Below are 12,216 nucleotides of genomic sequence, written 5' to 3' on the forward strand. Positions count from 1 at the left end.
TAAGCATTTCACCTTGCGTGCTAACGATTCTGCTACCTTGCCGCCTTCTTAATAATAATAATAATAATAATAATAATAATCCTTTCTACTATAAGCACAAGGCCTGAAACTTTGGAGGAGGGGGCAAGTTGATTACATCGATCCCAGTGCATAACTGGTACTTATTTCATCAACCCCGAAAGGATGAAAGGCTAAGTCAACCTCGACGGAATTTGAACTCGGACTGTAAAGACGGACGAAATGCCACTAAGCATTTTGCTTGGCATGCAACCATTCTGCCACCTTGCTGTCTTCTTAATAATAATAATATAATAATAATAATAATAATAATAATAATGATGATGATGATGATGATCTTTCCAAATCAAAGAGTATCCAGCAATGGCTATCCAAAAAAGATGTTCATTTGCAGAAGAACTGTTTTTCAAAAGTAGTTAGACTCAAAAATATTTTTCCTCTTGTATATGTTCCTGTTTCTTCTCCCCATTTTAATATTCTGTGATGGATATGGGAGGAAAAAAAAAAAAAATTTTTTTAAATGAGGGAGGAGGGTGGAAAGATAAAACGAATGGTAGGAGTAGGAGAAAAGGGAGATTATATATATATATATATATATATATATATATATATATATATATATATATATAACTACACTTTCACCACCAACCACAACTGGTGTGTAGCTATCAGCAACTGTTATGTGGATAAAGGTAACTACTATAAAGTATGTGTGTGTACGTGTACATGCATGCATCTATGTATGTGTGTGTGTGTTTGAGTATATATGCATTTTGATAGCTATGAATATGAAGACACATGCTAATATACAAAACAGATGTGGAAACACTTTTGAGTAAAAAAAAAATATATGAAAATAGAAAATGAAAATTAAAAAAAAAATACAAGAAAAATGCTTTAAAAAAATTGCAATGGGAAAAAAAATAAAGATGAGATTCCACTGGCTTTGACTGCTTTACTCAGTCAAGCAAACAGGCTTATATCTGTGATCTTAATTACATAATAGGTTTTTTTTCATTGGCACCAAAACATGCTGACTTAACAGCTCTACAATACTTTCCCAAGACATTCCAAGACAAACCTCAGTGGTATTCACCTTGGTTACGAACTTGCGAGTGGGTTTCAATGAAAAGCAAATGTTAAATAAAACACACGGTTAGCTGTTGTCAATACTTACCAGTTTCCAAGCAAGGAAATATTTCCTCATGGCTAGACACGTTTTTCAAAATGATTAAAAGTGAACGAGTCATGTTTATGACCACTGTGCAATGTCAAGCCAAGGACAGGGACACGGACACACACACACACACATGATTAGCTTTTTCAGTTTCTGTCACCCAAATTCACTTACAAGGTTTGGTTGGTTCAAGGCTAAGCTGGAGAATATTTTCCCAAGATGCTGCACATTGGAACTGAAATCAAGAACACATAGTTGGGAAGCAAGCATCTTAACCACATAGCCACACCTGCATCTGGAACAATGTTCCAGCAGAAATGATAAATGAAAGACACTTTCAGAAATGCTCAATGTATCGGGGTACATCAAGTAGGAGATTAAGTGTGAAATTTGATCTATCACACTAATGATGTATTAAGAGATGATCCACCAAGTCTAGAGGAGGTGCCAGGCACAAATAAATCACTCTCAGATAGAAGCGGACAAGATCCCAGTAGAAGTAGACAAATGGTAGAGACAAATGCATTCAAGGGAGGCAGATGATGTTAGAGAGACACACATACATAATAATTAATTGCTGGTACTGATGAAAGAGCAATAACTCTTTAAATATGTATATACACCCATCAGCACTTTTCCTATTGTCAATCACATTGTTTACATATATACAATTGTTTACTATATTGGATCTATAAAATTATATATAGATGTGTGCACATGTAATCCATGCAGCAGATATGAATAAACAAGGCAAATTAAATAATGTCTATGTAGATTGAAAAAGATGGTGAACAGCTTTATTGATATTTGAACCTCATCAGAGGTGTCAATCCCATTCTGATCAATTTGTTAATAGACTCAACAACTCCAGTAGTTATGAGAACTGGAAATACTAAGTGGTTAATCCATTGACAGAAGTGACCAGTCAACAGGGGTCTCAGTCCACACAGTACCAAGATATATTATATATCCTTTTTTCTTTTTTACTTATTTCAGTCATTAGACTGTGGCCACGTTGGAGCAACACCCCGAAGACATTTAAGTCAACTGAATTTAACCTAGTACTTATTTTTTTTATTAAGTCTGTTTTTTTAAAGTACTTTTTATTGGTACTTATTCTATTGGTCTCTTTTGCTGAACTGCTAAGTTACAGGGATGTAAACACACCAACACTGGTTGTCAAGTGGTGGTGGACAAACACACATTAATATATATATATATATATATATATATATATATATATATGTATAATGGGATTCTTTCAGTTTCCATCAACTAAATCCACTCACAAAGCTTTGGTTGGCCCAAGGCTATAGTAGAAGACACTTGCCCAAGGTTTTACACAGTGGACTCAACCCAGAACCATGTGGTTGGGAAGCAAGCTTCTTACCACACAGCCACACCTGCACCTATATAAGTTAAATAACAAAATAATGAGAGGATGGATAGCTTTTTACTAAGTGCAAAGGGAAGAGTTTAGTAACCATTACATATTTCAGGAACAAAAGCCAATCATCAGAAGTGAACAAACTAAAGAAATAGAAGGAATTTGATGGTTGTGAGCAACAATCAACATGGTTGGATCTGTGTAGAGTCACATTTCTTTAATCTGTTCACTTCTGATGAGAGCTCTTTATGTTTGAAATATAGAAAAGTTACTAAACTTTTCTCGTTTTGTACTGGAAAAGGCTCTCCATCTTCATTGTTTTGTTATTTTACTTCTCTATCACAATACTTCACGCAGACTGCAATGCTTTTCATACACATTTACATAAACATATATATATTATATATATATATATATATATATATAGCGGACGTTAAATGATGATGATGATATATATATATTGGATTACTGCTAGATGCATTAAGAAATTTTCAAATTAGTCTTTTTTTAGAAGCTACTACAATGCAAACAGAACCATAAATAAATGGCAGTTCTTTATGCATCAGCTAAAATAGCTCTTCAAACAATGGGTGGTGCGGTGTGTTGTGGGGGGGCAAGAACAGAAATGCCTGTGGGAATTGAACCGTGTATCAACAATATAACCATTACACCAAAGAGACACGACAACTCTCAGCGGTTGAAATTTAAAGCTTTTGGAAAGCTAGAAAGTGAAATTATGGCTACTGAGACCATCTGGTATATAACAGTTCCACGGTTTGATTCCTGTAGACAATTCGTCTACTCTTTTTTTCCTATTGTCAAAAGGAGCATTTTACTAAATATATAGGGAACTTTTATTAAATAGTTCTGTTTGTATTGTAGCAGTTTCTTATATATCAGCATCATTTTAACATCTATGTTCCATACTGCTATGTGTTGTACAAGATATACATATGTGTGTGTATGTGTTAGTGGCTAGTCCCTCCATTGGTTATGACAACAAGTGTTCCAGGTGATTCGATCAACGGAACAGCTTGCTTGTGAAATTGCTTGCAAGAGGCTGAGCACTTCAAAGAGATGTGTACTCTTAACGTAGTGCTCAGGGAGATTCAGCATGACAGAGAGTGTGACTGGGTTGGCCCCTTGTATTACAAGTACAATTAATTTTTGACAGCTGAGTGGACTGGAGCAATGTGAAATAAATTGCCTTGCTCAAGAACACAACACACAGTCAGGAATTGAACTTATGACTTTAGAATCCTGAACCAAACACCCTAACTATTAACCCTTTTGATACCAACCTGGCTTAAACTGCCTCCAGCTCTGTAATACAAATGTCTTGCTTTCAAAAGTTCTGAATTAAAATCTGCCACCAAACCTTAGTCACAATTTATGTTCTTAACACTAGCTTAATGATAACTAAGTTATTTTACTAAATTCTTTGTTATATTTAAAATTAATTGAAAGAAACAGAAATATGGTAACAAAAGGGTTAAGCCTTTTCATATATATGTAACCCATGTTAGTGGTCCAACCCATGCTAGCATGGAAAGCGGATGTTAAACGATGATGATGATGTGCTTGAGAAGTGAAATTGTAGTCGTGGCACATAAAAAGCACCAATTGGAGCGTTGGGCCTCACAGAGGCAATGCAGCTGATGCCTGTGTCACGTAGAAGACACCATTCGAGTGTTGGGCCTCACGGAAGCAATGTGGCCATGCTAGTGTCATGCAAATGGCACCCATGCCAGTGGCACATGAAATCACGCATTACACTCTCGGAGTGGTTGGCATTAAGAAGGACATCCAGCTGTAGAAATCATGCAAAATCAGACTGGAGTCTGGTGCAACCCCTCAGCTTACCAGCCCTGGTCAAACTGTTCTACCCATGCCAGCATGGACAAGAGATGTTAAATAATGATGATGATGATGATGGTGATACGATATCTTTGTACACATACACACATGTCAGTCTGTATATATGTATGTATGTAGAATGTGTCTGTGATCTCTAATAAGGAAAGGGGAAAGATAATGCAAAATATATTTGTGGCATCATGCTGAAGTAAGAAACTAATATTTCATGCAGTTCTTTGAACCCAGGAGGCTGCTTACAGAAACAACTACCACTACTACCCCTATCATCATCATCATCGTCGTCGTCATCATCGTCATCACTGAAGCAACAAAAACAGAAACAGTTAAGCTACTTGGTTCCCCACATGTAATGGGTGCTGGGTGTTAACTTTGGCACCCAAAAATACATAAATATATAAATGAAACACAGACACGCAGGAACGCAGTTAGAAGCCAACATCTGTGACATGAATACTTCCTGTTGAGTTCACTGGTGTATGTAATTGTAGGAGCAACTCACTGTTGCATTTGAATTGCAGCGAAGAATTCCTAGCCTCAAATCACTTCAAGTCATGTGACACAGCAAAGCAGAGAAAAAACACAAAAACAAATAAAATAAATGAAGTTGGTAAATAAACCAGGTCCCTAACGGAGACACCGACACCTGTTCTAAGGCAATAGTGGGATCTTGATTTTGGGGGTCTTTGTTGCCCGGTCATTATTCTCTCATGTTACCAATAACCAAAATGTAGCTGCTCATCAGTTTCCTTTCTATACTACTACTACTACTACTACTGTGGAGGCACATGGCCTAGTGGTTAGAGCAACGGACTCGCAGTTGAGGAAACGCGGGTTCAAATCTCAGACCGGGCGATGTGTGTGTTTATGAGCGAAACACCTAAGCTCCATACGGCTCTGGCAGAAGGTAATGGCGAACTTCTGCTGACTCTTTCGCCACAACTTTCTCTCACTCTTTCCTCCTGCATCTTGCAGCTCACTGCGATGGACTAGCATCCCGTCCAGGTGGGGAACCTATACACCAAGGAAACCGGCCCTTATGAGCTAGGAATGGCTCGAGAAGGAACAAGCAAAACTACTACTACTACTACTACTACTACTACTGTTCCAACATCAACCACTTTCTCACTCTTATCACTGTATTTACCCCTTCCTCCCAACCACATACATACTCTCACTTCTGAAGAAGAGAAAAAGCAGAGAAAACAACACACACACACACACACACACACACACACACAAAGAAAAAAAAAAGTCAAGAGAAGATGTATTTAACTTACGTTTATTTGCTTCGGCTTTAGCAACATCTCCAATGACAGGAGCTTGTGATTCTATTTCAGTGCTGGGATCAGTAGCATAGCCTATATAACACATAGAAATAAACATTAGATTACAACAACAACAACAACAGCAACATGAAAAGCAATTAGTACAGCTACTGTCTATCTATCTATTGATGAAGTATTTGATAGACTGTCCTTGTGATTTCAGGTTCAACATTGTCACACACAGAACTATGCTTATTATTTTAACCCTCCAACATTTAACCTGGCCATTTCAGGCATAAATATTCATACTGCTCAAATCAGTCACATTTGGCCTTTTACACATACCCAACAATGTCATTCTAAAAATAAACAATCACATCACTGAAATCTTGAAGCTACGAAAATATGCATGATTAATTTAAAACAGTGTGAACCAGTTTCGCATAACCAGCCCCAGCCCATTCAAATGTACCTTGGATCGCAGGGCAACCTGCTGTGCTTGAGGAGACCTATTGAGTCAAGTACATCAAAATCAAAATGAAAATCAAATGGAAATTGTAGTCGTGATACCCGTGCCGGTGGCACATAAAAAGCACCCACAACACTCATGTAGTGCTTGGCATTAGGACGGGCATCCAGCTGTAGAAACAATGCCAGATCAAACTGGAGCCTGGTGCAGCCTCCTGGCTTCCCAGACCCCAGCCCAACCCATGCTAGCATGGAAAACGGACGTTAAACAATGATGATGATGATGATACATTAGACAGTGTAATCTGAATGCTAAGGGGTTAAGGGTAATCCTTGACTATAATAGAAGCACCGGAGGAATACTCAACCAGTTAATACTGTGATATGAATGGACTGTACTTCTGATTTAAAGTGTGAGTTTTGTTGAATGCAATGTGCAGAGTCATGCCATGGTTATCTGTGATTTGAGGGCTCAAACCCATCACACATACTGTGTCATGTTGCGGTGCCTGAAGGCTGTGTCAGGGATTCGAGTGTCTTGCATTGAAGAAATTTCCATAATGCAATGAGCATTTCCAGTTGATTGGATAGCCTGTTGCATATTGTAGCAGAGGTTTATTTACATTAAAGACACAAATGTCTGTGGAATACTCAGCCGCTTACATTATGATGACACCGTTGAAGTGTAGTGGCTTATGAGCCTCACTGAAAGCTATGCCTGCAGAGCGAAAGCTTCTAGTAGAAACTCCCATCTTGAATAGGTCAAAGGACAGGGCCAGACTGACATGGACCACCTCCTCTCAGAGGTAATAATGGATCTGCATAGAGCCAACACCCTTAGCTTGAAAAAAAAAAAGAAACTAAAGTTACAGAAGCATCAATGACAATTCAAAACGAACAAGACCTGAGAGAAGATAGCTCAGAGTCGATAATAGAGGGCAACAACTTGTTGGTGGACTTTGCCCCATATAGGGCAAAGGGCTTAGGTACAGAAACACTGATGACAGTTTAAAACCAACAAAATCTAGGAGAGGATAACCCAGAGTTGAGAACAGTGAAGTTATCAGTGGCCTCTGGTTTATAAGGAACCAAACCAACCAGACAGGGGAGAGAACAACCTAGAGTCAAGAACTGTGGAGAAAAATCAACAATAGCCAGTGCTCTACAGGGAGAAAAAGTACTTAAATACAAAAGCATTGATGACAATTCAAAAAGAGCTGAGAGGGGACAGCCAAGTGTCAAGAACAGTGAAGGAAAGTTGTTGAGAGTCTATGCTCCATATATATGGAGTGAAGGGCTTAAGTAAGTAAGTACAAAATAATGATTTCTATAATGTGTCACAAAGCAGTTCTGCAAGTGGTTGGTGTTAGGAAGGGTATCTAGCCATAGAAACCATGCCACAACAGACAGTTGGGAGTTTGGAGAGCTCCCTGCTAGCCAGCTCTATGTTAAACAGTCCAACCCATGCCAGCATGGAAAGCTGACATTAAATGATAATGATGATGATGATGATGATGATGATACAATCTACAAGTTGTTCCAGTTGAGCAAACAGCCAGAACATTCACTGCTGAAATCAATGAGAGAACCCACTGACGGTTGCAGCAGAAACTTACGTAAGGACACAAGCTTCTGACGGATACTTAGCCATTTAAGCAATGACACATGCTAAATAGGTAGAGCCAGCAGCTGAACTACAACAAGAATACTCATTGAGATTATTAGATGTGCTCTAGAGTTTCATTAGTAAGTCTTTTCACAGCAATCATCTCCTGAATACATTTTTGCATGGAAACACACAAGGAAAAAAGAAGAAAATCATAGGGTGCCTACTCTTTTCTTTTCTTCTTGCTCCATCTTGCAAATATTTATCAAGCTCGAGTTATTGATGTCTGTATTTTTATAGCTGGCTGTCCCTTCATACTGGTAACGGCTGTCACCATGAAAAGGAAATGGCATCTGTTGTGCAAGAGGGCTAGGAAAAGTAAGCCACAAAGTTAATTTAGTATGGCACCATAAAATGAAGTTTGACCAAGTAACTACTTATGTGGTCAAGATTTAGTCAAATACATTTTCCTGAAGTGGAAAACTAGTGTATTGTTTCTTTATTGTAGTATAGTTAGAAACACACACACACGTATGTATATATATGCATACACACACACACACAAATATAGTTCCGTATCTTTACTAATGCAGTGTTTTAAAAGACAAAGGTGGTCTTCTCAACACACACACATATATATATATATATATATATATATATATATATATAATATATATATATATATGTGCAGACACACACAGAGTTATAAGTGATGAAAATATATTTAACCTCATAAATACATCATAAGCGTACTATTTCTTCATTATAGGATAGAAACACACACGGATACATGCATACAATTATAAAGGCAATATTTTTAAAGGCATAAGTGTGTGTGTGTGTGCACGCACACACACACCCCATTTATAAGTTCTGGAAATATATGTAACGATAAACTACCCAGCTCAAATATCTCTGGGTGGGGCAATGAAATTAAGTGCCTAAGTTTGAGGTTTAGGTAACAGTATTAAGTTTAGGGTTTAGATACAAACCGTTACAGACTTGAGTTCTTGGAAATATCTTAATGTATATAAATATAACAAGAAAATGGGGGAGTGGGGATTTAAGGGTAGTGGGGTAGTGGTGTGGGTCGCAGTCTCACTAATAAATTGCATCAAAGAAAAGATACAACTGTCAGCCTCAGCTCTCTTGGTAAACTATGATTCAAGCATTTGGTTGCTGTGCTTTTGTGCTATATATTTTAGCTTTTATTTTTTAAGGTACATGTGTAGCTGTGCGGGAAGAAGCTTGCTTCCTAACCACATGGTTCTGGGTTCAAGTTCCACTTGGGCAAGTGTCTTCTACTATAGCCTTGGGCTGACAAAAGCCTTGTGAGTGGATTTGGTAGACGGAAATTGAAAGAAGCCCATTGTGTGTGTGTATGTGTGTGTGTGTGTGTATGTGTGTGTGTATGTATGTGTGTGTGTATGTATGTATGTGTGTGTGTATCTGTATCTGTGTCTGTGTCTCTGTCCCCACCACCAACGCTTGACAGCCAATGTTGGTGCATTTACGTTCCGGTAACTTAGCGGTTCTGCAAAAAGAGACCAATACAATAAGTACTAAGCTTACAGAGAATAAGTCCTGGGGTCAATTTGTTAGACTAAAAGCGGTGCTCTAGCATGGCCGCACTCAAATTACTGAAACAAGTAAAAGAATAAAAGAATGACACAAAATTTGGTTGAACGGATCACTGCTCCCTACTTAATAAGAGATACATATAGATAGGGATCTACACGATAAAACCCCTATTAACTATTACAGATTAAATGGTATGAGATACAAGAAAGACAAACACACACATACAGAGTAAAGATGCACAAGCATATCTAAGTGTCATACAAAAGAATGACTTTGTTCTGCTGAGTCCGTGAAGGAGCTTCTATGATTATTCAATTTGCTAGAAACAGCAACAAATTTTCCTCATATATTAAATACCCTGCCATCTTCAAATTAATTAGGAAAAGAAGAACAGGAGGCCATGTCTTGCTACAAATAATTACTACACAAATACTACAGTATTAAACTACCATAATATTGTTTCTTACATAGGTTCTATCCTGAAACATTTACCGAAGTCAATAAACCAAAATGAATAAATTTCAGATGAGAATTAAAGTCAGGCCACAAATAATACAAATAAAGTCATATAGCAGTGAAATAACACCGATATACATATATGTATATTTATTGAGTCAGAAAACAGGGAGATCTAACTCAATAAAAATGTTTGATATCTTAGGATATTCTATATAATATATTCATTGAAGAATTATCTCTTCAAAATATAATGTATTAAACCAGTGTATCTTGGATAAAGTCTGAATAACCTCATTGTGACAATATATATATATATATATATATATCTGGTCACAATGAGGATATTCAGACTTCTTATAGGAATATATATATATATATATATAAAGGTGGCGAGCTGGCTGAAATGCTTAGCAGTATTTCTCCTGTCTTTACGTTCTGAGTTCAAATTCTGACGAGGTCGACTTATCCTTTTGTCCTTTAAGTACCATTTGCATATGGGGTTGGTCTAATTGACTGCCCCACTCCCCCTAAATTTCTGGCCTTGTGCATAGAGTAGAAAAGAGTGCAATCCAGATGCATCCTTATCTGTCTCCACTCCTATCTTTTCTCTAATCAAAGAATCTTCTTCCAGTGTTTGATACCTTACCTCATCTTGGCCTAATGGCTCTCCCTGTTTGTCTTTGTTTCATCTGGTTTGTTGTATGTCCTGTTTTTGTTACTAATTTTGACCCTCCATAAATCCCAAATTTATTTTGGTCTGTAGGAGCAACTAACTTCAAAGTCTTATATTGTTGTTCATGGCTAGAAATAAGGAGTAGATGAACAGCTGACAACTGATGAAGGGTCGTTTTTTATGATACTTGTCTTGTTTTCCATTTGTTTCTCTCATTCTTTGCACACCCAACTTTATTTTTGTATTTCATGTTGTTTATGTTTTATGACATCCTCTACCCATATATGCATATATACATACATATGGACATATATGTATGTATATACGCATATATATATATATATATATATATATATATATATATATATATATATATATATATAGTATTACATACATATAAGAGGGAATTACCACTATGTGGAAACCCTTACGCTAGAAGCAGATCCGCTATGGTCTTACCACTAAGAATTGTTCTCTAGAAAATTTAGCAAACACCAGAAACGTAAGCGAGCAAGACAAATAAAAAGTATACATATGGACATATATGTATGTATATACGCATATATATATATATATATATATAGTATTACATACATATAAGAGGGAATTACCACTATGTGGAAACCCTTACGCTAGAAGCAGATCCGCTATGGTCTTACCACTAAGAATTGTTCTCTAGAAAATTTAGCAAACACCAGAAACGTAAGCGAGCAAGACAAATAAAAAGTAACAAAAATATAGATTAATCATAAACAAATGTTTCACTATCAACAAATTACATAATTTCACTTACGCAATTTATCTGTAGATCTTCAGTATGATCGTCCATACAAATATAATTTGCAGAACTACACACCAGACATCAACAAGAGGTCGAATATATATGCAGTTCTACCTATTACACTTGTGGTTATTTTTCAAAAGTCTTCGTATTGGCATGCTAAATTACCGGAAATAATACTGCATAAAATAATTTACTGCAGTAGCCCTAGCCGGTTTGAGAACATATCAATTTAAAATTAAAATTAAAATGAGGCTGAAAAATTGGATATTAATTTGATAACATCAATTTAACACCAGTGGTCTAGCTGGTGTTTGCTAAATTTTCTAGAGAACAATTCTTAGTGATAAGACCATAGCAGATTTTCTAGCGTAAGGGTTTCCACATAGTGGTAATTCCCTCTTATATGTATGTAATACTATTTACTGAACCTCAGTTTTTTAATATGCTAGACCGCTGGTGTTAAATCTTTAATATGCTAGACCCCTGGTGAGTGGATGCGGTAGATGGAAACTGAAAGAAGCCCATCATGTATGTGTGTGTCCACCACCACCACCACCACTTGACAACCAGTGTTAGAGTGTTTATTTACATTACTGGTGTAACTTAGTGGTTCAGCAAAATGATCTGATAAAATAAGTACCAAACCTAAAAAGAATAGTATTTGGGTCAATTCATTCAACTAAAAGTTCTTCAAGGCAATGCCCCAGCATGGCCACAGTCTAATGACTGAAACAAGTAAGAGATAAAAGATGTGTGCATGTGTGTGGGTGTGTGTGATGTGTATGTATGTATGTGTGTCTGCATGTGAGTATGTGTATGCATGCATGTGTGTCTGCATCAGTATGTGTATGTGTGTCTTCATGTGAGTGTGTGCATGTGTGTGTAAATACATTTATATTGAAATAGAGCAAGAATGAGAA

At 36.9% G+C, this 12,216-nt stretch overlaps 1 protein-coding gene across 1 annotated transcript in view; it reads right to left on the minus strand.

Moving 5' to 3' along the window:
- Nucleotides 1-12,216, minus strand: part of LOC115219819 (pre-mRNA-processing factor 17) — a 157,701-nt gene that overhangs the window by 52,152 nt on the left and 93,333 nt on the right. Inside the window, exon 4 of the mRNA XM_029790099.2 lies at nucleotides 5,738-5,818. Within this exon, the coding sequence (XP_029645959.1) occupies nucleotides 5,738-5,818 (81 nt within the window). The remainder of the gene's footprint in view (nucleotides 1-5,737; nucleotides 5,819-12,216) is intronic.

The sequence above is a fragment of the Octopus sinensis genome, linkage group LG15, assembly GCF_006345805.1.
Source record: "Octopus sinensis linkage group LG15, ASM634580v1, whole genome shotgun sequence".
Lineage (NCBI taxonomy): Eukaryota > Metazoa > Mollusca > Cephalopoda > Octopoda > Octopodidae > Octopus > Octopus sinensis.